Raw genomic sequence first — 25,783 nt, forward strand, 5'->3', positions numbered from 1 at the left:
AATGGGTTTGTAGCGGCAGCAACAGCATCCTTGCAGGAGCAATGATATCTTGGCCAGATCCCGTTGCCCAAATATCATCCATTTGATAATGGTAGTTGATAGTTAGGCAATTGAAAATGACAGAGAGCACTAAGCAAGTCACTGCAAAATTCTATACTAACCCTGGTTACACTCCTGGTGAGCTGCCTGACTTCAGGCAAGTCTTCTTCCTTTGAGGCCTCATCTGTATCACTTATAACAAGGAAAATCATTGTCCCTAAGCTGCTTAGTAGAATTGCAGTAAAACCCAAATTTTAAGTATGTGTGTGCTTTGTAAACTGCAAAATACAATGGAAATTATTAGTGGAAAGTGAATTTTTAATAATTTATACCTGTTCTCACAGAAGAAAAAGAATTTCCACTCAGCAAGAAGTATTTTTAGAAAAGATTCTTGGTTTTCATGTGTGACTTTTAAATTTAACATCCAACTTGCTGATTTTTAACATCATGAATTTTTATATTTTGCTAAATCCCTGTTGTTTCATCTGCTATCAGGCAGGCAAATTCCCCAAAGGAATGAAAGCATTAAATAAAATGCTATACACACTACAGTAAAAACTTCCATCCATTTCCCAACAGCTGTTGCTTTTTAGAGAAACCAAATATTTTTGGAAAGGGCCACAAACATTCTGGATTCAAACCATTTATTAGCTTTGGAAACATAACATGCAGTCATCTTGCCAGTCTTAATCTTGCAGTTCCATTAAACACACCACAACTGCATCATAAAACAGAAAAGGGAAGAATTTATAAACAAATAAAGCAGTTAATTGGGGCAATAAAATAGCAGTTCCCTCCCAAGTGTGGAATTGCTGTGTTTCAACCTACAGAACCCTGAAATCTGCTTGTCAGGAGTCTAGTGACTAGCAGAGCCAAACATGGATCAAAGATTTCAGGACTGCTCCTGGGTCGGCAATGCTTACCTCTGCCACCATACCCTCAGTACCTCCTTGTCCCTCACCTGGCATTACTGCAAGTCTTTCCAAGGAGCGGAGCAACTCCAAGCACAGTACTCTCCCAATCTCTGTTCCATAGCTCGGGTTCCAGTTGAAGAAGGAATCACTGGGAGATCCACAGCTATGGCTGCATCTGCAACACAACACTCAGGTGGAGGGATGGAGACATCTTCTCAGATGTGCTTCTGTTTCCTGGGCAGTGCAGTGACCTAATTGTGCTGTCTCTCTTGTGCACTGCCAAGACAAAAGCAAGCTTTGGAGCCATATGAACTGGGCCAGAATCCTACCATTGCCTCTTGCCTACCTTATGGCCATGAGCAAAAGCAAGATTTTTAACCTGAGTTTCATTCATTTATTCATTCAACACAGATTTACTGAGCACCTACTACATACCATGCTCTGATCTTTAGATTTTTTAGCAGTTACATGGCAATGCTAAATCCTTACTTCAGAGAGTTGTTGTAAGAATCAAATGAGAAAAAAATATATGTATGTGCATATATATATATATATATATATATATATATGAGATATGTATGTATATACCCTTGCAGATAGTATGTGCTCACAAATATTCACTCCATCCAAGTAGCATATGAGAATTATATTGTGTGCGCAATTAAAATTATATCTTGCATAGTATTGCTTTTATTCAAGAAAGAGACAGAAAAGAGTTAGGGTCCCCGCCCCCCTCCATACATGAGGCCTGGCTTCACTCATGTGAACTGCAGAATAGTCAGAGGGATCGCAGCTCCCACTCGGAGAGGCCCTCTGCGGCAGTGGGATGGAGCAGAGCCAAGTGGTCCATGTGGGGAGTGCACTCATGACCTCTGCCTTGTTAACACCCAGGACCTGCACTCTTTCCCACCCCTGGAAATGTTTACAGTCCATTTATGTAATCAGATGCGTGCACACACACACACAAACACACACAATCTAGCAGGAAATTATGCCTCTTTGTAGAGGTCTGGCTTTTAGCATGTTTTGTTTAAACTCTCTAGAGATAAACTGCCCTTTACTGTTGTTTAATAGCCCCCATAATGCATAGGCGAAAGCTATGCCCAAAAGATGCTCTATTAATGACTTATAATGCTTATGAACGGTTATTTTCCTGACTTAAAAAGAATGAGATTAGTATATGGTACTCTTATAAACTCTTTCCCAGGTCCTAAGTCAGCCTAAGAGAAGGGAAATACATGGCAGTCAAAATCTGTGTGAAACCTATGTAAATGCTTGCTACTGCTTGAAATCTTTCTTAGACACAGCAACTGCATGTGGGCCTGCATTAGAAAAGGTCACCTAGGACACTATCGATTGGAGTTAGAACCCAATATTAGCCCTAAAAAGGAGGCAGGGGGCCGGGGGGGCAGGGGGGATGGGGGAAAGGAAAAGGACTTAATCTCTTCTCCAGGTTAGTATCTTAAATACTTGTAATTCAAAGATTTCCAGGCTGTGCAGGCAACATGTTGGGTTAACTGGTTTCCAAATATACTGGGATTGCTCAAACCTAAATGAACCTTTTATTTTTGGAATCATATGTGGCTGAAGAGATTGAACCCATGTGTCTCATTCATTTGTACACTGGCTGTAAAAACATCTTTAAGTAATACTCTGGAAAAGATCCGTAAGCCTTAAGCAAGCATACCATCTCCTTCCCCTTCAGACCTACCGAGGCACTGTGTGGGTGACAGTGCCTTCTTGTTTCTAAGCTTTGCCTGCTCCTCCTGTCTCCTCCTACATGTAAACAAAACTCCAGGGAACCGGGAGTCATTTGGAAGGCAGTCGGAGTGCTGTCCTTTCATCAGCTCACCTGGTGCTCTAATAAAACATCCAAGAAGCCCACATCTGGTAGGTAATAAAATCCAGAGCAGAATGAAGATGCCTGGCTGCTAACGTGCTCTAGCCACCAGACAAAGCCCTCGCGACATTTTTTTTCAACCAGTGCTGATGCCAGTATTTTAATGGGGCAAAGCTGAGGGCCCTCTATGTATTTTTCCTGCATTGGGTTCACTGGCTATGCTGCTCCCATGCCACTAAGGGTTTCCTCCACAGCACCATCAAACCGGCTCACAGCCCAAACAAGGAAAATGTGTCTTACCATGACCGAATCAAACACAATAACACTTATCTCATACTCCCATTTCCCCGGGGTGGTGGCACTAAAGGGTGGATCTTCTTTTTTCTCCACCTCTTTTTAGTCTCCCAAATAAAAATGAGTGTTAGATCTCTTTGCAGGAAAAGACAGCTATGCCAACCACAGAGGACATGTTCTGACTGTCAACAGTGATGGATGAGATTCTGTACATTTAATAAATATAAATGTCATAATCCAACCATCAAATTTAATAAACAAAAATACCACAAACCATCTTTCCTCTCTGCTGCATGTGCTCCTTTAAAGCTGATAACATTAGAACACATTTTGCCCAAGCTATAACCTCACCATCTGCCTGGCTCAACTTCTGAGGACTTGGTACGGGCTAGAAAGAAAAGCAAATGACTTCACACTGAGAAAAAAACGAGGGACGGGGGCCTGGATGGTTTTTTTCACTCCTCCTTTTCCTTCTGACCTATTTGTTAACTATAGAACCAGATGTAACTATCTGAGCATAAGTTCAACCCTCAAGAATTATTAGAGAGGCAGATCGTGGAGAACATTTTTTTGCATGAGTTACACGAACAAAACTCAAAAGGCTGCTTCCCCAGCAAGCTGCGTTGTGCGTTTCAGGGCTTTGATTTGAAAATGTGGAGATGAGATGCAGACTGACTCATTAAGGATGCACTTTCTTTTGATGGCAAATTAATAATAATCATAACCACAACAATAAACACATACCAAAAAAACAGTTTCATTCCTTGGCCAGATTCAAAGCTGTAACTGGAAGGGGTTCTTTATGTTGAGCTCAGGAGACCTCACTGGCTCAGAGAGTGATGTAAAGGGGGAAACCAAGTCCAAAGAACCTTAGAAAATGTCTAACATGAAGAGAGAGAGAAAGATATACCAGATCTAATTTTTTTCAATTCCCTTTATTGAGAGCCTGCTATGTCTTAAGAACTTTAGATATGTTTTTACAACTTAATCTCATTGAGTCCTTTCAAGAACACACACCAAAAGGTACTATTAACCCTATGTAGTGGCCGGCGTGCATAGAGGCTCTATAACGTGCTCAAGTTTACAACAATAGAATGGGGAGAGCTGGTTTGACCTACTCTGGAACTGCTACTTCTTCCTCTCTGGGGTACCTCAGTTTTTCTTTGGGGAGCTGCTCCTCCCTCCCTCATGTAGTTTGACCCCACCTCCCAGTTGCAGGATTCACATTTATCACATCTGGCTCCAAGCCCACATTCACAACCACTATGCCCTGGTGCCTGGGAAGTAGATTCAGATGCTCCAGCAACACTGGTAGTTGGGGTCGTTGTCTGCCATAGAAAGCACATTTCTTCATTCCTAAAAATCCCCAAGGTATTCAAGCTAAATGCAAAGGGACCGTGGGTTTCAGGACGTGTCTATTGGTTGTTGCTACTCTCATGCCTTCAGAGATGTCCAGGCAGCATCTTGTGCAAATATCTGCACAAGAGAAATCATCTGACTGCTTCAGAGAATGGTGTAGTTTTCTTCTCTTTAGTAACCAGCCCACACCCTTCAGTTCTTCAAGCCTCACATCGTACACAGCATGTTTCCTAATGAAGCCAGGGAAGCTGAGTGGCCGTCTTGCCCCCTGCTGATTCCATGTGTCCAAAAGTAGGCTTGGGTTGTCCAGGGCCTAGCACATGTCTTGGTGACTAGCAGAGTAACTAGTTCTGCCCTAAGACAGAACTAACCCAGCAGGGAGGAGGAAGAGAGGGGCAGTCTGCGCACATTTATCCATCTAGGCAACCTCGCTGGAAACCCTGAGCTCCTGGGTTCTTTAATATATAAAACCCAGAAACCTGCAGTACTGGGCAAGACAAGAGGCAAGAGGATGGAGCCTGAGCAGAGGAGTTCTTTTGCTTGAGTTGAAATTTCTCTACATTCCCTTGGTAGACAATGGGAAAAAAATGCAATGGAAAAATCTCGAGATTTTGCTACCAAATTACTACTGGGACATCACATTGCAATTGAAAAATTTTATTTGGAGCTGGGTAGGATCTCAGATTGTAAAGGGTCTCTTTCCCTTCTTAGTTTTGATTATAAGGCAAGTCATTTTAGCTAGTGTCACAAAAATGCAATTAACTTCAGTGTAACAATTATTGTTTTTCCTCTTGACAGAACTCTCAGGCAGTGGGAAGCAGCAGTACTTGGAACAAATATTGCTGCTTACCAGAGATGATGACAAGGGTGGGCAAAACTCTGCAAGAAACGTCCCTGCCCTGAAAGCAAGGAATCGAATTTACACAAAGGCCATGGTCAATGCTGTAGTTTGGAGACTTCTACAAATTTCACAGCATGATTTCATACCTTGAAGGCCAACGTTTACTATTGCAAATTTCTGCCTTCCAGAGTCTTCTATGATTAAAAGAAGAAGAAGAGGAAGAGGAAGAGGAGGAGGAGGAGGAGGAAGAGCTGGGGGAGGAAGCTCAGAAACCAAATTTTCCATCCCTAGTGCTCTCCTCCCCAAAATGCATAAAACATTTGCAGAAGTTGGAAAGTAAGGAGGGAAAAAGATAGAATGCCTCCCTTCTGTTCAGATCTGTCCTTTCTTACTTGCCAATACCTTTAAAAAGAAGTAAGAGATGCAAGGGATCCTGTGGTCTGCTGGAGGAAGGCTACCTCTCCTCGGGGCCATATTCCTGTTAGCACCTAAGTCAACAGAAGAATCTGGCATCTGTTCTTAATTATCCTTTTTAATTCAGAATACTAAACAATGAGTTCAATACTCTGCCTTCTTAATTGAACCTTAAAATACCCATGTTGTTTTAACTGTCTTCCTTGGGCTGTGGAATCCAGAAAAGTCAAGTGTGCTCCCCAAAGATGCATAGCAAGGGCTTAGAAATTAATCCTGGACATCTGATTTGTTTCTAACTCTACATGAGTTAACAATGGCTGACTAATAGCAAACTTGTTTTGAAAATGCTTGCTAGCTATTTTTCCATCACTAGATATTACCTGGTAGTTTGCCTCATAAATATTGTATCATTATGATTCCTAATATCTCTGTCAGAGTTCTTAACTTTTATGATAATAGGCAACTTGGAAACACTTTGCCAGACATTAGGCCATAATGTACAAAATAAGTGACTTACAAATGGGTTGTAGCTATCTAAAGCATGTCTGGTAAACAAATAACTGATACTGGACAACAGTGAAAATCAAAGCTTAAGTGCTGTCTTTGTGAAATGAAATCAGGACTGCTTTCTGGTTCTCTGTCTCACCATGAACTGCTAGAGCAGCTGCTCTCCTTTTCATTAAAAACAACCCCTTGAACAATAAACCAAGGAGGAAGCTATGGGAGGCAAAAATACAAATATGGCCATTCTCTAACAACACCCACTACCCTATCTGCTGAGTGGCTCTGCTAGTGTAAATAGAATATCAAAGTCCCTAAATTTTAATATCTTTAAATTCCAAAAGCAAAGTACTCCCATGAAGAATTAAGGCCATTCATTGAGGGTGGAGACCCAGGAATAAATTACTGTTTGGGACACTACCACCCAAGTTCCAATTGAGAACAGTTTTACACAGATGAAACCAGATTAAAATAAATCTCAAGCATAACTTTGAAGAGAAAAGGACGTAAAATTTTAAACATTCAAATGGTGGAAAAATTGCAAGTAGAAGGATGAAAGGGGTTTTGCTTGGATGGTGGTGAGGGATTTAGGCTTTTTTTTTTTTTTTCTTTTAATCCTCTGCCTCATTCTACCAAAGATTGGAGACAGCTTAAAGAAATGGAATAGGAAACTATTCTTAAAACTTGAGGGAACCTAAATAAAATTTTTAGATGAGAAAATACTAACTCCAAGAGTGATATTAGCAGAGAGGAATGTACACCATATGTTAATATAGAGTTGCTCCCAAGCTTCCTCGGAGCCAAAATAAAGAGGGAAACAGAGTCATTTATAAGATTCAGCATGTCAACAAGACAAAAACAAACCAAATGTTCAGGAGAATCACATTTCCTGAAACTGAGACCTGGAAGCATTTTTCCTGTGGCATCTCCTGAAGAGGATGCAGACTGATGCCCAACAGCATGGCTGCAGCAGATGCAACCAGAGTTGCTGCAGGGAGGTTCATCCGGCACTGTTTGCTATGGCATCGGGCCAAGGTCTGACTGAGCGAGCACAACTCTAAGGAAGGTGGGGTACTGTGTTTCAGAACAATATAACAAAGTGAGCTCCAACCCCGGCTATGCCTCAGAATCTTAACTGGGGAGTTTGTGGGGAGCCACATCCTAGGTCAATTAAATCAGAATCTCTGGGGATGGGTTCCAGGAGTCCGTATTTTTTAAAAAACAGTTTCCCAAGTGATTCCAGTATGCAGCCACGGTCAAGGGGCCTTTGCGATGGATGCTCTCCCGTCGTTCTCCCACAGGGACCTCCCCATTCTACTCCCCCACTGTGAGGCCGAGGGCAGTATACAAGACTCACTGCAGCTCAGAGCTTTCATGTCACTCCTGCCTTTGTAAACAGTGGTTTTGACTGTAGCCATCTTCCTGGAAGGACCCCCTCCCAACTATCTGTGCCTTGGCTATGACAGCTTCTGCTGTCAATCTTCATTGACATCATTTAATTCAAACATGACACCAACTGTAAGCTTTGGGTAGGCATTTGTCTCTTTAGTCATAGTCACATATTGACACAAATGATTTTTCTTTTTTTCTTTTTCCAAATAATGTAGGACAAGTCATGCATTTTGACAGGTGCTATAGAATGGCTCACTCAGTACCCACTCCATCCCTTCACCTCTCCCTCAATTTCCCCTGCCCTCTGCTAGAAGGGCTGGAAAATTAACATATCTACTCAGCTTCCCATATAACCAGGGTTCATGGTTCTGATCACAGATACAAGGAAGATCCTTTGGAAAGACTCCTATTCCTAAGTAAAAAGACAAAGCTTCATGAAGAGAGGGTTTGCTTGACTCACTTCTTCCTGCCTAGAAGCAGCCAACTTTAAATCATATAGATGAAAGGAGCACACGAAGGCTAGGAAGAGAGAACACGAGTGATGACAGGGAGCAATGGCACCAGCCCTAAACTGCCTATCCTGGGAATTTTTAATACATAAAGAACATAAACCCCTGTTTGGTATTAAGCCACTGTAGTCAAGTTTCTGCTGCATACAATCACATGCAAACCCAGGCAACACAGGTATGGTACCACTGAAGAAGGTGAACTAGAAGAGTGTTTGTCAAACAGCAAGTTAGAGTTCAAAACTGGATCAACCTAAGATAGATATGGAGATGTAGACATGGAGGTAGATGGTAGACAGATAGATGGATGGGTAGATAGATACATACAGATAGATTTATTTCAGTAGAAATGAAGAGTGTCACTAATCTACCCAATCTCTCCTCATCCACTACGAGTTAAGATGGTTGTGTCTTTCTCTGCTGTAAAAATTAAGAAAAAATAGGGAGGCTTTTCTTGTCTAAGGATCATAGAGAAGATGAGGAAGGGGAAGGACCCCAAGCGTTAGAGGAGGTTGATGTGCCCCACTCCCGCAGGGAGACCAAGTAGTGGACAGATGGTAAGGACCATGACCTACGGTGCCCCATGGCTGGACTGAGGTGCCCCTGGGGCAGCCAGGGTGCCCCATGGCTGGACTGAGGTGGGTGAGGGAAAGCTGTGAGGGCAGCTCTGTGGGCTGCCTTGACCAGTACTGCCTGACAATGGTGAATAGCACCCCATTTAGCAGAAGGCTCACTGGAAAGATTAAGGCCACCGTGAGCCAGGACCATGGTGTTTCAAGGTTTCCTGGCACCACTTAAATTCTTAGATGCTTGTTAATTCATTAGAGGTGGAGGGAGTCCTCCAAAATAATGGATGCCGGACTCATTTTGATAAGAGAGGAAGAATTAATTTGACTGGAAGAACAAAGAGTTGTGAGAGCTGATGGTTCTTGGATCTTCACATTGGAGAATTCATTCTTATTGCCCAGCCCATTATTTAAAGAGGTATTCATTCTGCAGTATAATCTTTGGGAGCAGTCCAGTCATTGAGGATTATATTTATCAGAAGATAATTAAACCTCGGAGAAAAAGTTCATATTTATTTTCGACCAAACTAGAGAAAAGGAGTGAGGAAGCCAGTTGCCCCTTCTGGTAAGGCTTTAGTATCACGCAACTGGGGAGTAGAAGGGACTCTAAAGACCATCTGGTCCCACTACTCACGTGATGCGAAAATCTCCTCCCCAGCATCCCGGCATTGCACCTGCAACTCTGACCTGAGCATGCCTTCAGCACACAAGACACTGTGGGCACAGTGGCACAAACAATAAGGGCACAGACTTTGCCCTCCAGACACTCAAAATGAAAAAGTGAGAAATGAGTGCATAAAGATTTGTAACAACACTTGGTTTTGGTGGGAAGTGGGGTTGAGATGGGGCAAAGTCTGGACAAGGGTGTGCAGTGAGGGTCTGTTGGGGGTGGGAGTCAACGAGAAACTGTTCAAAGGAAACTCAGGGAAAATCTTAGTACAGTGGGGACAGACTCCACCAGTTGTACAACTTTGCTGTGAACTCAAATGGAGGGAAGGTAATAGGGAGGTCTAACTCAGGTAAGAACAGGGAAAGGAAAAAGAGGTGTATATATTACATATATATGAATGTATGAAATACTCTGAGGAATGCTCTATTCACAATTAAAATCCTACTTCCTACTCTGCTCTGTGATATTCATTTTCCCCAGGAAGATTACTGCATTTCATCTGGAGTTTTGAAGTCATTAAGAATGCACTCAAGTTCTTCCACCACCTTTGTCCAGCAATAAACATTACTGAGCCCAGCAGCAGTCAGCTCTTCTAGCAGTATGTGAGGGACTATTGGGGGAATTTGAAAATTTTATGGTCTGAAAAGTGGGCCTTAGCACTTTAGCTTTTATTCTCTCAGAGAGCTTATAAATCCCTCTTCATTTTGCAGTTTTCATGAAAGTGACAGCTTTTGTTAGTCAGGCTAAAGAGAGATTAGAAATAAAAATTTTAACCATTAATCCCCTCTGATTAAAGTGAGACCAGAAATCAAATTGTTACCAACTGTGTGCTAATTTCAGCTTAATTCTTTGGCAAGAGGCGTTGGAAATTTTCAACTCACTACACTAATTCACAATGCCTTACTACTGATGGCAGAAAGTCAAGGTCTCCTTTCCTCCTGGGTCCAGGGTGTGAACAATGACTATTTCAAAATCAGTCCAATAAAATATAAACATTAAATTCTTAGCTATGTTGTTTCTCAGCCATCACTTTCCACACCACTCTCTCCTCCTACTCACCACCAGCCTTCCCCCACTCCACCAACAGCCATGAAAAAATATCTCCCCAGAGACTAGAGAATCACAGCTGAATGGCTGGCCTTTCCGCATCAAACAGAGTGTCTGCAGCATCAAAGCAGGTGTCACCCCCACACAAGCCGTTTCTATTACATACAGTGCTGGGAGGGAAGGAAAATCTTCATGCCAATAAGCCACATCAATTCATCAATCAAAATGAATTCATGCACTAATTAAACTAGCAAAAATTTAAAAAGGCATTTGTGTTACAGACGGGAGAGTAGAGTGGGGAGGGAGATGGGAGTTAAAATTCCAGGGAAGTGAAAACTTGACAGACACAGCACCAAATCGAAAAGGCAGTAAATACATGACTGGAATTAATAGCAAACCTCTCCTTAACTTAAAAATAATAAAGAAAGAAAGAAAGAAAGGAAGGAAGGAAGGAAGGAAGGAAGGAAGGAAGGAAGGAAGGAAGGAAGGAGGGAAGAAAGAAAGAAAGAAAGAAAGAAAGAAAGAAAGAAAGAAAGAAAGAAAGAAAGAAAGGAAGGAAGGAAGGAAGAAAGAAAGAAAGAAAGAAAGAAAGAGAAAGAAAGAAAGAAAGAAAGAAAGAAAGAAAGAAAGAAAGAAAGAAAGAAGAAAGAAAGAAATGGCACTCACACATGCCAAAAAAAGGTGGGGGGAGGGGCAAATATTTTCCTGGCTGGGCCAAAATTGACAGTAACAGGAGTGCCCTCTGTACTGTGCACATTCATTGGGGAAGCCGGTGAGTAAAGTAAAACTCTATCCCTTTCTTCATATCCACTTGTCCCTTAACACTTAACATTTCTCCTACTCCCTTTGATGACTTTCCAAGGCTACTAAGTACTGTTGCATGGTTAGCACACTGCACAAAAGCTTGGAGCTGAGGGAAGAATGGAGGCTGAAACCTCATCCGTGCTCTGACAACAAAGTCACATGTTCTGGCATGGGGTTGCTATCATTAGGAAGTAGTGCCTTTTTCTTCATAAAAGGTGCCCTCTGCTTGTGCACCCAGAAGGCTGTGACCCCACAGAGGCCAGTGGAGGTCCTGGTCCTTGCTTTTATTTACCTCCCTTGTCTCCTGTTTCTCTGTTTCCTCCCTCTGAACTTTGAACTGAATACTTCTTCAGCTGTTTCAGTATATCATAAATACCTGAACAAAGAGGAAAAAACTCAATTATCCATCCAAGTGTTTCATCTATATGACACCAAGTACCGACAGATAGGGAAATACCTTAATGCTTAGTATTGTGTAGACAAAACATCTGGTTGATCAACTTAGTTCATGTTTCTTTCAGATGCTTCACTACCATAGAAATGCTTTCATACCCACTATCAGGCTGGATTCTCCTGTGTAGAGTGCAAACTAAGTAGTCGTTTTTCTAGGCTCAAAGAGACTAATTCAGTATAGTAGGGGCCTGAGAGATAATAAAGGGACAAGGGGGCTCTTTTCCTCTTAACACTAAATAAAGAGCATGTAGCCCATATGCTAAATATTATGGGGAGAGAACTTTTCATCTTTACTCCAATTGTTCTGATGCTTCATTTGACAAGGTTCTTTCCCTGTCTCTTGTCTGTGTTGTATTTAGAGGAGAAACACTTCAATATTTCCCTCAATAACCCAATTTTATACAGCCTTTCAGGTTCACCTGTTTCTTTGAAAGCTTGCTCTTCAAAAACAGGAGTCCAGTGGAATGAACTTCCTCAAGTTAGTATTAGGGCAAACAAGTGGCCCAATCTCAGCTATCTTTGTTTGAAATGATGGAGGAAAAGGATTATATTAAGCATGTCATCTGAATCTAGCCTTGTGGCCAGGGCACTCTGTAACATCCCCATGGCAAACGTCATTCCCCCCATTTCCCACAAAGAGAAGCAGTTGACTGCAATGCTAGGTCCATGGTCAGACAGTGAGTGAACAGCATAACGTGAACTTTCCAGATCTTCCCAGAATTGGCCCCCCGACTTGGTGCACAAGGGGTGAAAACTAAAACTCCTTTTCTTCTCCCCAAGGCAGACCGTGAAACTGTAAAGATGAGCGGGCATTTTGTTTTATTTTGTGTAATAAACTGTTCTTTTCACAGCAGCTGGCCCTGGGGGAGTTTCAAATAGCACTGCTTGGCTACAGCTGTGGGTGTGGCCCGACTCAATCCCAAGGCAACTTGGAGACCACAGCTGTGTCGGGCAGGACGGATCTTAAACCTTCCATCTGGGCTGCACACTTTCAAGTTCACCCCCAAACAAGTTGAGTCGTTTTCACAAGCCAGAACCCCTCAGATGGTGGTTCTGCTCTTCCTCTGCCGGTGGTTACTTGGGGGCACATCCGCTATCCCGAGACTGACCTCCCCCCGCCCCCCATGTGGCTCAGGACAATGTCTGAACCGTCCCTTTGCTAGCCACGGGAAGACCCCGCACTGGGGTTGATAACAGCGGTCAGCATTTTCATGGAGGCTACTGGGCGGTAGGGTTTTGTGTGTGTTTTGTGTTTTGATTGTTTTCATTGTGGTTTCTTGGGCTCTCAGTCCGCTCTGACAAGCGGAATACGTCCCCCCATCCCGTAGATCCGTACACACTTCCAGAAAAATTTTCAAGGGTTTTCTTTGAGCCCCCCGAGCCCCCGCTTCCAGCTGGAGCAAATAAATGGCGACGTAAGCCTCCATCAGCGGCGCCCAAACCCGAGGACGGAAGTGCGCCCCCTGAACCGCTCCTCACCCTCCGAGTGAGGGGAATCACTTACTCCTTTGTCTCACTGAGGAAAATATGTGGGCTTGTGAACGGCTTCTTTTCTGACTGGATGACAAGGACGTCAAAATGGGCACCGTCCGGGAGGGCCAGAGAGAGAGAGCGCAGCGCCAGACACACGTCTGGGCGGCGGGGTGGCGAGGGCGTTCTCGCGCGGCCGAGGCAGCCCTGAAGGCCGCGCCGCGGCCACCGCGGGAGGAGCCGCCGCTAGGGGGAGCGCCGCGAGCCCGCCGGCCTTTGTTCGCGCGGCGGCTGCCGGAGAGGGCGGGGTGGCGCTCTCGGGCCCTCTACGGTGGGAATAACCCGCGGGAGTCGGCGGGGACTCTCACTGTGTGGGGCCGTGCGCCTCCGTCTCGCCCCGTCCCACACATCCGGCCGTCGGCGCGGTCCAGTTCCCCCCCCCCCAGGCCTGCGGCGCCGCGATGTCCCCCTGCGCGCCCAGGGGCTGGGGACCGGGACGCCCTGGGGGTGCAGGCGGAGCGGGCGGGAGCCGCCAAACAAAGCCTGGGGAGAGCGCGAGCGTGACGGGGAGGTCGCGGGGGTGGGGCTGTGCGCGCGCGCGCGTGCGCGCTTGTAAAAGAGAGGGAGGGGGGCAGAATAGAACCAGAGAGCCAGACGGGAGAGAAGAGGACAGCTCCACCCAAGTCAAAGCTGAACGCCGTCCCCTGGGAGAGGCACTGTCCTTCACAGGGGCCCTGCCTTTGGGTGCTTGCGAACTGGTAGAGAAGAGTGAGCTGCTCATTTCAGTACAAGACAGATGGGTCTGTAGGTATAGCTAACAGGACAAATATGCACGGGTCTGCTCAGGGATCCTCCTTCCTAGAAAAAGGAGTCAGAACTTCCCTCAGAGAGTTGCCATAGCTTTTCTGTGGAGTGTCAGGCTGTCATCCCCAGAAGAGATTCCATGATGGAAGGCTCTGGAAAAGTGGTAAGAACATAAAGGTTTTTTTCGCAGCTAGCAACACTGAACAAGTTCTTGGGACCGTGGCCACTTTCTTCTCTTGTCATGCTTTCTTCCTCTCCATTTCAACCAGACTGCCCGGTATCCCTCTAGAATTGTAAAGCCTCCCTCTTTCTGCAGCCAGGGCCAATTCTGGACAGAGTGACCCATCTGCTGATGACACCAAGAGGGAAAGACTGAATGTGATCCTGGGAATGAAGGTCATTAAGAACATTTTCAGATCGACTTCCCTTAGCCTGGAAGTGGGGGAGAAGCGATAGAAGTGTGGTCACTCAGGTTTAAACACTAGCTTCGAATTTTAAACTCCACTCGGGGTACAACAGGAAATGGAGCAGGTGCTTGGTTAGCTCATTTCATTTACGTTGAGCCCCTTAACTCCTAAAATAAACCATTTCTTTCAGATGAGCACGGGCGAGTCACTTGATCTTCTTTTCCTCATTCGTGAAATTGAAGGATTGGATCAAGGTCTCTTCAGCTCCAAAATTAGAAGAGTTATCTCTGCTCAGGAATTTGCAGAGGAACATTCCTTATTTAAATGTCTGATGCAATCATGGAATGAAGAACCTGGAGTACAAATATTTAAAAGAAGAAAATGCAGTGGCATAGCATTTTCTCCAGCTGAATCTCCCTTTCCAAATTTTTTATGTCTAATGTTGATAATTCATTGTTACATGAGGTCACATCTAAAATGGTTAATGCTCCTTAAGTGAGAAGGCAATGTTACCTCTGAGACCCAGTGCGGAAATCAACCAGGGAGACCTATGGGTGAGATGATTTGCTGTTCAAGAGGAAACCATTTTCCTGCACTCAGGAAAGACCCGTAGACTTTATTTTTTTAAAAAAGATTTATTTATTTTAGAGAGAGAGAGAGCGTGAGTGGAGGGAGGAGCAGAGGGAGAGAGAGAATCCTCATGCAGACTCCCCTCTGAGTGTGGAGCCTGAGTAGGGGGCGGTGCTCAATCCCAGGACCCTGAGATCATAACCTGAGCCAAAATCCAGAGCTGGCCACTTAACCAACTGAGCTACCTAGGTGCCCCAGCCTCCTAGACTTTAGAATCCTTGGGTTCTTAGTACCAAACCCAGCAGGATGTAGCTGATTTTTCAAAGCACCCGATTCTTTTGTTCGTATTTTGTCCTCTTATCACTGTTGTATAAGTTTTGGGGTTTGAGGACAACAGAGAGACACAAACCCAACTTTGTGCCGAGAACATTTCTCAGTGTGCATGTCAAATATTAACAGTTGTGAGAATGTCCCTGATTAAGGCTGTTTCACCTAACATTCGGCTAAGTTGAGGAAGTTCCAACGGTGAAATTTAAAGTCTGTGGCTAGGGCCACCTGGGTGGTTCAGTCGGTTAAGTGGCTGACTTCGGCTCAGGTCATGATCCCAGGATCCTGGGATCGAGCCCCACGTTGGGCTCCCTGCTCAGCGCGAAGCCTGCTTCTCCCTCTCCCACTCCCCCTGCTTGTGTTCCATCTCTCTCTCTCTCTCTCTCTCTGTCAGATAAATAAATAAAATCTTTAAAATAAATAAAGTCTGTGGCTAATGAGGAACACAAGTTTTTTTTAACCTCATGTTTAGAGGGCAGTTCTTTAGCCTCTCTATTGGAACTATGACAATGTGGGTCTGATAAAATTTGACTTGGTCTCAAACTATCAAATAGCATTATAAAAATGTTGGGACTAGATTTAGTTCTCCTAAAGGGTGGCAGATTGATAGAGCATGGATAAAGCAAGTCAGCTTCCAGGAATGATTGCTTCGTGAGAAACGGGGCCCTTCTTTCTCCAGAGTGACATGAACATTCCCAGACAGCCTCTTAACTTGCAGAGTTCTCAAAGCGTGACTCCCAGCTTCCTTCCCTGCTGAGGCCTCTGGCAAGAGTGGAAATTCCTCCAGGAGTTCTGTAATGGAATGGTACCTTGCTGAAACTAGGGGTCACCGGGTCATTGCATTCTAATCAGCCAGAAGCCAGCAAGGCTATCACCATAGCTAAACCCTCCAGAACAAGCCTGTGAAATATGTTCTCTGAGCCCTCTGATCTCCTTGGTCGGCCACCTCCCTAAGTGGTTTCCCTCCCCCTCCCGCCATGTTCTCCCACTGACCACAGCCCCACCCTGCTGGCAGGGCTCCTGGTCCCACTCTTTGTCTCTTCCCCTTTCCTTCTTCATCCCCTTACCTCACTGCTCTTCTAGGTACACTTCACCTCATCTGTGTGACTGGTGCACCTAAGGCTCGTGGCTCTGTAAAGCAGGAATGGATCTGTCATCATTCCATAAGAGCAGCTAATAAAACTGGACAAAGTATTTTGACTGTAAGGGTTGACTGACTCCAAATCATTTAGGTATCGCTTCTTCAAAATACCATAAGTTGCTTTTAACTCAAGACCTTTTATGGTTAAGAAAATGAATAAAGGTTTAGTGGAGACAAATAACCCTGCACTCTGGCAGAAATAATCTGTAGCTCTCTAAATCATCTACGTGGATATGCATGTGTTCATAAATGCATATAAAGCTCCAAATAATACCAGCTAGTTTTCCCCCATGGTTGGTCTCTTAACTACGTCCGTATCTGTTTTGAACCTTAGCACAGACTGGTCAAAGGAAATGTGTCTGCCCCGTTCACCTTCTTCCTCATTAGGGGACAGTTCCCTTCGGCGTTTTATTGCTGATCCGCTAATTACGAGAAGTTCTGTCTGTGCCCACATGTTCAGAGCTCATACTTTACAGAGTGGTCACTCTCTCTTCTCTCCCTGCCACCACCCCCGCCCTTCCCCTCCTGTCTCCCTTCTGTAGTGACGGGATGGATTTTGCCAATTATTTTGGCTTTTTACTAGATAGAATGATTTATGGACTAAGCACCTTGCCCACCCCTCAGAAGTCACTCCCCCATGGTCAGTTCCCGGTTTGACTATTAAATGTTCCTTCTCTCCCTTGCTCCCGTGGTTGCTGCTGTGGTTTCAGCTGTCCAACAGACATCTCACTGGGAAATTGTTGGTTCCTCACGCCACGCTGGTTTCTGAAAAGCTCCTTGAGTATCTTTCCAGAACCGGCCCAAAGTCAGGAGCCCGAATCATCAGCCAGACCGTGTGACCGCCCCTTCAAGATGGCCCCAATCACTTTTCTTTCCACAAGGAAGCAAAACCATCAGCCCCACCATCTGACTGGCCAATAAGTATCCCACATTTGTATAAAAATGAAATCGGCCCACATATATCGACTGCAAGCATTCTTAGCAAAGCACTCTGCTAGGCACTAAGTAACCAGGTACAGGATCAGGTGAGGTTTGCTAAGAACACTGCAGAATTTCTGAAAATAGCTACAGGAAGGGAAGAGAGCTCCCCGAGGCCAGGCTGCGGCGAATCCTCGAAAGCAGCGTGTGACCCCAGAGGGCCAGACGGCCAACCGGCTTCAGCGGAGTGGCGTATTTTTACAGAGTTCATTTAAACCATTACGTCGTGTACGTTCTCTCTCTCTTTTTTTAAATGATACATCACTGCTGACAGTTGGCATGTACTGTTTTCATAGCTTAGCCTTTATAAATATTACGAGCACATATCACAGCAGTATTGTTATAACGAGTTACAATGATGTGTTCTTTGAGAGAGTGCCAATGACTGGTTTATATCCTTGGTGATGTTGCTGCATCATAATAAATGTGGTATAAATCTTTTCCAAAGTTCAGCAGTTCCTTTAAGCCAAGAACACTACATGTGGGTTGTTGGGTTCCCTGTGTCGCCCCCAACCTTTGAAACCCCTGCTTCCTCAATGCTTTGATATATAGTCCCCAGTTTTGAGGATGTTAATATGGTCAGTGATCTAACCACACTCCTTTAATAGAGGGCAGCCTTTATTATAATCTGGAAATAATTTTCATCTCAACATCACCAACAGCCAAACATAATAAAATATGTATAAGTCAAGTAACATTACACAAGGGCCGCCTCGGCTCCAGCACACAGCCGCCACACAGCCGTGGGTCTCAGGGAGGCAGGGAGGGAGGGGACATCTCCGTTTGCTGTCACAGGGGCACTGTCATTGTTGGGGACACATGGGAGAAAGCAGTCACCCTCTACTAAGATGGCTCTGTTACTGCAGAGGAAGGGCAGCGGGTTTCCTCTGTGAATATCAGGAGCCGGAAGAAGGGGTGGAGGCAGTGAAATAAGCAAATATGTCAGATGCAGAAGGCTGACAGCCTTCACCTCTTCTGGCCGCAGCTCACTTGCTTGGTTTGGACAGGTGGTCTTGATGCCCTTCTTTCTACCATATGGGACCAGCGTAAGGACAGAAATACAGACCTTTCAGAATGGCGCCAAGTCCACGCTATTTCAGGGCAATTCTGGGTAGGAGTAACACAGCCACAGCCCTGCCTGCCCTCTTTCCCTGAGTCACTCCCTGTGGGATGACACTAGCTCCGGCCCTCGAGCACCTGATTTGTGTCCACAAAAACAGGTCCCAGACGCAATGATCCCTTCCAAGTAGGGTGCGTTAGAGTGATTAGTTGGGAACTGTAGGTATACTGAAAACCGAACAACTGAATCCTGAGTCATTAAATCTTCATTTTTAACCCTGCTAATTGTATACATAGGCCAAGAGCTGCCTTCAGATAATCACGCTCAACAGAAACTGGCTGTGGAAGTAGAATTGATGTATAGTCAGTGTCCCAAGCTTGAGGTGGTAATTCTTTTGCAAAACATTAATCTATTCTATATCATCAGTGAAACTACACTTGAGTCAGAACGAACGCAGGAGAGGGTTTTGGAGGGATGCATAACAAGGCCAGGGTGAAAACTCCCTGTAAGTTACGTCCTTCGTTCAGGCTCTAAATCACCTCCATTCCTAAGCTGGGGTGACTTCATTACCTTTTCCTGTGAATTATTAATACCAGAAACACTGAGCCTTGAGGCAACTGTTGGAGAAAACTCTACGCATGGAGGAAATGAACCTCACCTATTTTCAAGTGCTTCTCCTTTTCTTTCCCTGGAATTTCCTCAGTCCACCACCACCGCCACCCCCCCCAGCTTCTTAATTGTTTGTGTGTTTGAAATAGCTGGCATTGGGCTCATTAGTGGATCTAGTGCTATTGCTTGAGTTTGCTTATTCTTTTAGAGATACCTTTTTGAAAGGAAAACCTAGTTCCTATAACTTTTTTGCAGCGCATGTCCCAAGTCCCAAGTGACCTGAAGATGTGAGTTCTGAGTAAATTCTCTGCCTGCTTTTTGCTTTGCTGGGAAAATAAACTGGTAGGTGAAAAATGACCTCCACCAATGGACCCTTCCTATTGCCACCATAACCTGTAATCTTAAAAGACAGATGCTCAGATTTGGGGTGCCAGGTCTCCCGCTCTCACTGCACAGCTCTCAGGTTTGATCCCTGATGCGGTCCTTCCCCACCCTTGGTGCCCCCAGCACTCTTCTTTTGGACTCCTCCTCTCTCTGTCTCCGATCCCCTGGAGCACACTTGGTCTCAGGACTTCTCACTTGGCCTCTTGTCCTCACACCTGTTCTCTAGCCACAAACACCCTCCCTTGACTGTCCAGACATAGTGAAAGCATCTTGCTCAAATTTAATTTTATTATACTCCACATTCCCCTGGCCCTGTCTCAGCTCTCAACCTACAGGAGAAACTAAATAAAATCCAAAAGACTAAGTCAAAAGAAAATCTTGCATGCGTGTGCAGTTCTTAATGCCCTAAATACATAGACCAAAGAAAACTTGGAAAATTGGAGACTGGAAGAAAACTGTGGACGTTTTTTAGACCATAATTTCCGAAGTAGACCTATTTCAGAAGAAAACTGACAATTAAGTCACTGACCCTTGGTTCGAAGTGGGCTTCTAAGCCTGAGAAAGATGTGTTTGACTGAGTAGGGGGAAAAGGTTCGTGAGGCTTCTGGAACCTCAACCGTGTCTCAACCTCTTGAGGAATTAGGGAAAAATGAAATCAGAAACATGTGGAATATATTTCCCTTTAAATACATGTGAGGCTAGAAATTAAGGGGAAAGTGTTCAGCTAAAGTTATTTAGGGTTTGGCTTTCCCCACAACATCTGAAAAATAGTTCAAGATGTCAGATGAACCCAAAGTGCAACCATGTTCACCTTCTACTGAAAATAGAGTGTGTGTAGCAGCTGAGGGTAGACATGTTTAATGTCAAGTTAATAAAAGGAGAAAAAGGTATGTTGGAGCTGAAAGGAGGAGGGAACGTTCAATATGCACAGGAAATAAAATTGTTAAAGCTAGAGGAGATTTGGCTAGAGAGAAGGGGCAGAGGAATCTGGAGCCTTGGTACTATTTCTGAGACATGTACCTCCCTGGAACCTAGGGTTCACTTAGCCAACAATGCTTTCCATGAGACTCTTTGGTCACCTGATTTTCCCTCAAAAGTTTAAGCTATTGCACTTTGATTATAACAGAGGTATCTTATAGGCACAAAAGATAGGCTTGAAATGGGACTGGCATTTAACTAGATGTCTTCAAAGAACCGGTAGCTGTTTATGCCTAAGTGGTTGAACTCTTAGATGCCCAGACACTCAATAAGTCGGGACCACACTGGGCTGCCCTGTAAGAGAGAGAGCCTGAGACTTCTCTAGGACTGCCTATAGCAATGAGAGAGGCTCTTGGTCTACGGGTCTGCTGTTGTCTCTGCTGGGACCCAGAGGATGGTAGAGCCGTCCCTCCGCTGGACACAGAAGGACCGGCTTTCTTTAAAGCCCGCAGTCTACACTTTATGACCATTTATGCTGTGCCCGTGCTGTCTGGATTGATGGAATCCGTGGCCCCAAACTCCCCCAACTCCTCAGGATAAGCTGGCGATCATCCTCTTTCTTTTCACACTGGACCTCAAAACATGAGACAGCAATAAGATTCCCTTGTGCCCTATTAACACTTGTGGAGTCTGGGACTCTCCATATAGGGGACAAACCTGCGTCTTGATCCACCTGTAAAAAAAAAACAGAAAAGAAGCCTTAAATCAGACTAAAACACTTGATAAAACTTAGAGGTGGAAGAACAGGATCAAATGATTATGTCCCGTAGGATGCCCTTGGAACGTGGGGACATGAACTTGGCTAAATCTCTGAACATCTTTTTATTTCCATTTTCCCATCTATGAAATATGGGATAACGGTGTCTGCTCTGCCAGTTTCCTAAAGGGATTTTTATATGAGTAAATGAGATAAAATGTGTATAGGTGCTTTGAAAGACATAAAGGGTCCTCCAGCACTCCACACCTCTCTTCTGAGCTCTGAGTGGTCTATTTGACATTTTTACCTGAATGTTCTACTAGTATCTCACACTTAGCATGTCCAAAACAGATCTCTTGATCTTCTCCTACAAATTTTTACCTACTCCAACTTTCTCATTTCTGCAAATGACTCTACCACCCAACCAGAGGTTTAAGCCAGAAATTTAGGGATTTTCCTCGATACCTCCCTCTGCTTCCTACTGCCAATTCAGTAGGAATTGTCCTATCGATTGTCCTATCCATGCACCATGTCCTATCGATTCAACTCCATTTTTCTGGAATCTGGACACTTCTCTAGCCCAGGTTCTATCCCCCTCATCTGAACTACTGCAAAAGCCAACTATTAGGCTCCCTGCTTCCTCTCCACCCTCACCCTCCTCCTCCTTCCCGCATCTCTCCCTACCCACTACCCCCACCCCCACCCCCACAATGTCCATTCTCTTCACTGCAGCCAGAGAACAGTCTTTCATATTTGATCATGTCACTCTCCTGCTCAAAATGATTCAGGCTTTTCTGCCTCCCAGGAACTTGAAGAAAAATTCAAGAACTTAGGAATTGAAAGAAGGCTCCACTATGTTGGGACTTAGGATGTGTGACTTACCAAGGTCTTGCTGTGAAACACACATGCAGGGCTAATATAACTTCAACCCTTCCCTCTCCACAACAGCTCTGACCGAGACCTGACAACTGGGTCCTCCTCAGCCAGAAATCTTCACTGGACACCCCAACAACAGGTCTCCCCATTAAGAGGATGTATGTGTGTGGGTTTGCATGTGTGTCTGCTTGTTTGTGCAACTTTTGTGCCTACCATCTGTTTACCAGCTGTACTTGCAAGAAGGAAAGAAGGGAGGGAATGAAGTATAAGGAGAGAAATAACAAGATGAGTTCTTTTCTATTTGTATTTTTTATTGATAATAAGTATTTTTAGTGGTCTGAAAATTACCTCTCTAAATTTTGAGTATTTTACTGATGTCCTAAAAATGCTCAATTTGGAAAAGCCTCAAAGTATTTTACTAAGCACCTGAAAAGTCTCTGGAAAACAAATGGGTTTAGAATTTGGAATACAAATAACTCTGTAACATCCATATGCAAAGTCTTGGCTCCGTGGATTATCTAAGACAAATTTTAATTTAAAACTGACTTCCTCAATCACCCATTATTAGTGTTTTGTACTCAGGAAAGATAAACTAATTTTAACATTTTCCAGAATGGAATATATTTAGAAAAGATAAATTCACGGGCGCCTGGGTGGCTCAGTTGGTTAAGCGACTGCCTTCGGCTCAGGTCATGATCCCGGAGTCCCGGGATCGAGTCCCACATCGGGCTCCCTGCTCGGCAGGGAGTCTGCTTCTCCCTCTGACCCTCCCCCCTCTCATGTGCTCTCTCTCTCATTCTCACTCTCTCAAATAAATAAATAAAATCTTTAAAAAAAAAAAGATAAATTCCCTACCTGAAATATTTTGTAAAGTTTTACAAAGCTGAACATAAATGCTTTCTGAGCTATCTGTTGTTTCAAATTATTGGGTCAGAATTTTAATGCTTTTGGCCAAAAGCCATCTCAAAACTTTCCGAGTAAAAAATAAGTATAATGTAATTTTGAGAATAAGTCATATATTATAAAATAGAACAGAGCTAAAAATATTTCTAAAGCATTCAAAGTTTTTATTTGCAATTATCTGCACTTTCATTCGAATCCAGGAACCCAAATGATCAAGTGTTAAGTAACTATATTTAAATTCTTGATGGCACCTTTCCTCAGTGATCTTCAAAAACTTCCCAGACATGACCTGGTGTCGAGTACGATTAATCTCAGATGCAGAGGAGCTGGGTGGTTTGGACAAAGTGGCACAAACATAGCAAAGGGAGAACGGCGTGGGCCTCATGCGTCTTAGAACCTTGTCCTTCCTTTCTGCCTGCCATGCCCCTAACAGTCAGCTGTGTCATCCAATTTCTTAGATGTTCAACTGCCAAGTGAGAATACAAAGGCAGATTGTTTCTCGAAAATGCTTCCCACGTTCCAAAACACCTGATCCATGATTCTACGATTTAACACACCGAATCATCTGTAATGGGGAAAATCTTTAAGTGAGTCCATTTAAAGCAGCAACTAAAAAATACAGAGTAAAGAGTCAGAGCCTGGGTAAGGTTGGAATGAGACTTGACTTTGAAAAACCAAACTAAAAATTATTAAAAGAGGTTAAGTTTATCATATTTTAAACTGGGGGTTATGATTGCATAAATTACTTTTTAGAACCAGGAATGAGACAAATGGGAGATTTTCCTCACATGATTTTTCTACCAAATTTATGATAGTATAATACCGCATTATGATATCCATTACTATGATAAAATTAGTAAAATATTTTGGAACTTCATTATTTTCTCAAGGGCCCTTTGAGAATGAGGTCTTCCCCTGATTTTCAAATATTTCTGAGGAATTACTATTCCATCATCATTCCTCTTGATTTTTTTTCCCTCTTACTTATTGCTAATTTTTATGTTTTTCCCATTCCCATCTGTCAGTAGCTTTGTGTGTGATTCAAACAATTGTCAACATCGCTTTATCAACTTCACAAAATCCCATATCTTTTACAAAATTTGCAACTTCATTTTGCAATAGATTTATATTATTTTGTCAAAGTAATTGGCAAGTCTAGCATGAAGTAGGGGAGACATCTTTAAGTGAGGGCTAATTTTATGAATAAATGAATAACATTAGTGAACATTTTCATGTTATGGCTACTTTTGCCCCTGTGCTCATTTTGTAATGAAAGGGACTTACTCAGATAATAAAGCAGCCTTTTATTTGTGAGTTCTGGAATCGACCTCTCTTTTTGTTTACACAAAGCCAACCTACACAAAAATAAAAGATGTTTTCCTGATTCCTGATCCCTAGGAAAATTCCTATGAGAAAATACTACATTTTAGAAACATAATACTAATATTATTGGAACTCTCCTCATTTGAAAATTAATAAATTAAAGACTTGACAAAATAATGCTGTCTTAACTCTAAAACAATTGTCTGCTATAACAGCTCATAGCAAAATTGTGATAACTGCCTTCACAGGATATTTCACAGTGAGATTTAAAATCTTCTTGGTGGCAGAATCCACAATATCTTTATGAGGAAGGCCGTTTATCAGGTAATAAGGCAGCAGATCACCTTACAAGGTTGAGGTCATTTGTTTCTGAGAAAAGGCGGTCTCAGTGGGGCCTGTGTCCATATTATGGAAAAAAGAAATGGATAGACCTATTGATGCTGGAAGGTACGTTTTAGAATATCTAGCGCAAACAAATCCTGTTACAGATGGTGCTTCAGCAGTCATTCTGATGATTTTGCTTTCTCTGCACTGCTGCTTTTCTTAATTTTGTCTACAGATGTGTCATTTGGCTCCAAGATGGAGCCCTAATGGCCAGATGACTGAATAGTACTAAGCATGAGTTTCTGAGCCAGGATTCCGCATCAACCCTTTACCCCAAACTGCCACTTCCAAGCAGAGGCTAGGACAGTGGGTCGTTTTTGGTTGGAGACACAAACCCAGGAAACAGGAGTGAGACCCTGTAGACAACAAAACAGGAGGGAAACCTGAGGGAAGGGCATGTTGTCTAGCTGGTCAACACCGTGGGTGACTGGAGCTCAACCTCACCAGGACCTTCGGAGAAACTACAAGAATTTACCTAAGAATTGTCCGCCTGGGAACAGAAGGGGAGGCATTTCTCCCCCAGCTCCCATAACCATCCATCAGGAGTTGCCTGTGAGCCCTTACCCTCCTGCACTTCCAGGTTGCATGGGTGAATAAGTTTTCACAGGCATCTCTCTCACCGAGGTTGTCAGAGGGGCCTCGGGGCAGGAAGCAAGATGTCTGTGGTGTAGCTGAGGTGAGGCACTGTCCAATTTGGCCAGCAAGAAGCTGATTCTAGCAGCAGCAGCTAGAGAAAAATATTCATGAGAGGACGAGGCAATGCAGACAAGCGTTGGACACAGAGATACAATCACTGAGGTGAAGACTAACATGTTGCATTCCTGTCAGGGCGCTCAGCAGTCAGTCTACCCCCTGCTGGGGATGCCAAGAAGACGGGGTGGCTTTGTCCTACTTGCATAGGGTGACACCCGAAACACAGGCAAAGGGCCCCCATCTCTTTGCACCATGTTACACATTCTTTCTCAAATGCCATCTTCACCATGTTCGTCGCCTCTGTCTGTTCAGGAGGATGGGGGAGTGCTTGGAAGCTTATTGTTTCAAAACACTCTTAACTGTCTTCCCAGGGTCCCGTAAGTCTCCACTCTAATCTCTGATTCTTCATCTAAGATGCTAGTAGAGGGTATGACTCAGAGTAGGCACCTTATAAATAGTTACTCTTTCTATTTTTGTTCCATAACTTTTTTTAAAGATTTTATTTATTTATTTGACAGAGAGAGACACACAGAGAGAGG

The 25,783-nt window shown here is 43.9% G+C and overlaps 1 protein-coding gene across 1 annotated transcript; it reads right to left on the reverse strand.

Annotated features, from left to right (window-relative positions):
- Positions 1–668: 668 nt before the first annotated feature.
- Positions 669–25,498, reverse strand: LOC112835985 (uncharacterized). The gene is made up of 7 exons (XM_073905552.1): positions 25,444–25,498; positions 25,116–25,278; positions 21,026–21,041; positions 13,145–13,436; positions 11,480–11,563; positions 1,001–1,128; positions 669–757 (listed from the first exon to the last, which is right to left on the reverse strand). Exons 1-6 carry the CDS (start codon positions 25,496–25,498, stop codon positions 1,007–1,009), a joined length of 732 nt encoding a protein of 243 aa, XP_073761653.1. The 3' UTR covers positions 669–757; positions 1,001–1,006.
- Between the last annotated feature and the right edge of the window lie 285 nt (positions 25,499–25,783).

Source organism: Callorhinus ursinus, unplaced genomic scaffold (assembly GCF_003265705.2).
Source record: "Callorhinus ursinus isolate GAN/ISIS: 27379988/994484 unplaced genomic scaffold, GSC_fseal_2.0 scaffold2, whole genome shotgun sequence".
Taxonomy (NCBI): Eukaryota; Metazoa; Chordata; class Mammalia; order Carnivora; family Otariidae; genus Callorhinus; species Callorhinus ursinus.

Bases quoted from the DNA above. Each gene is read 5' to 3' on its own strand.
- LOC112835985 (XM_073905552.1), bottom strand. From the start codon at position 25,498: ATGGTGCAAAGAGATGGGGGCCCTTTGCCTGTGTTTCGGGTGTCACCC. The intron at 11,564-13,144 runs GTAAGTGATTCC...CTCTTTGTTCAG, and splicing joins TTCCTCAGTGAGACAAAGGA to GTATTTATGATATACTGAAA. The intron at 1,129-11,479 runs GTAAATAAAAGC...GTTGTGTTGCAG, and splicing joins AGAAACAGGAGACAAGGGAG to ATGCAGCCATAGCTGTGGAT.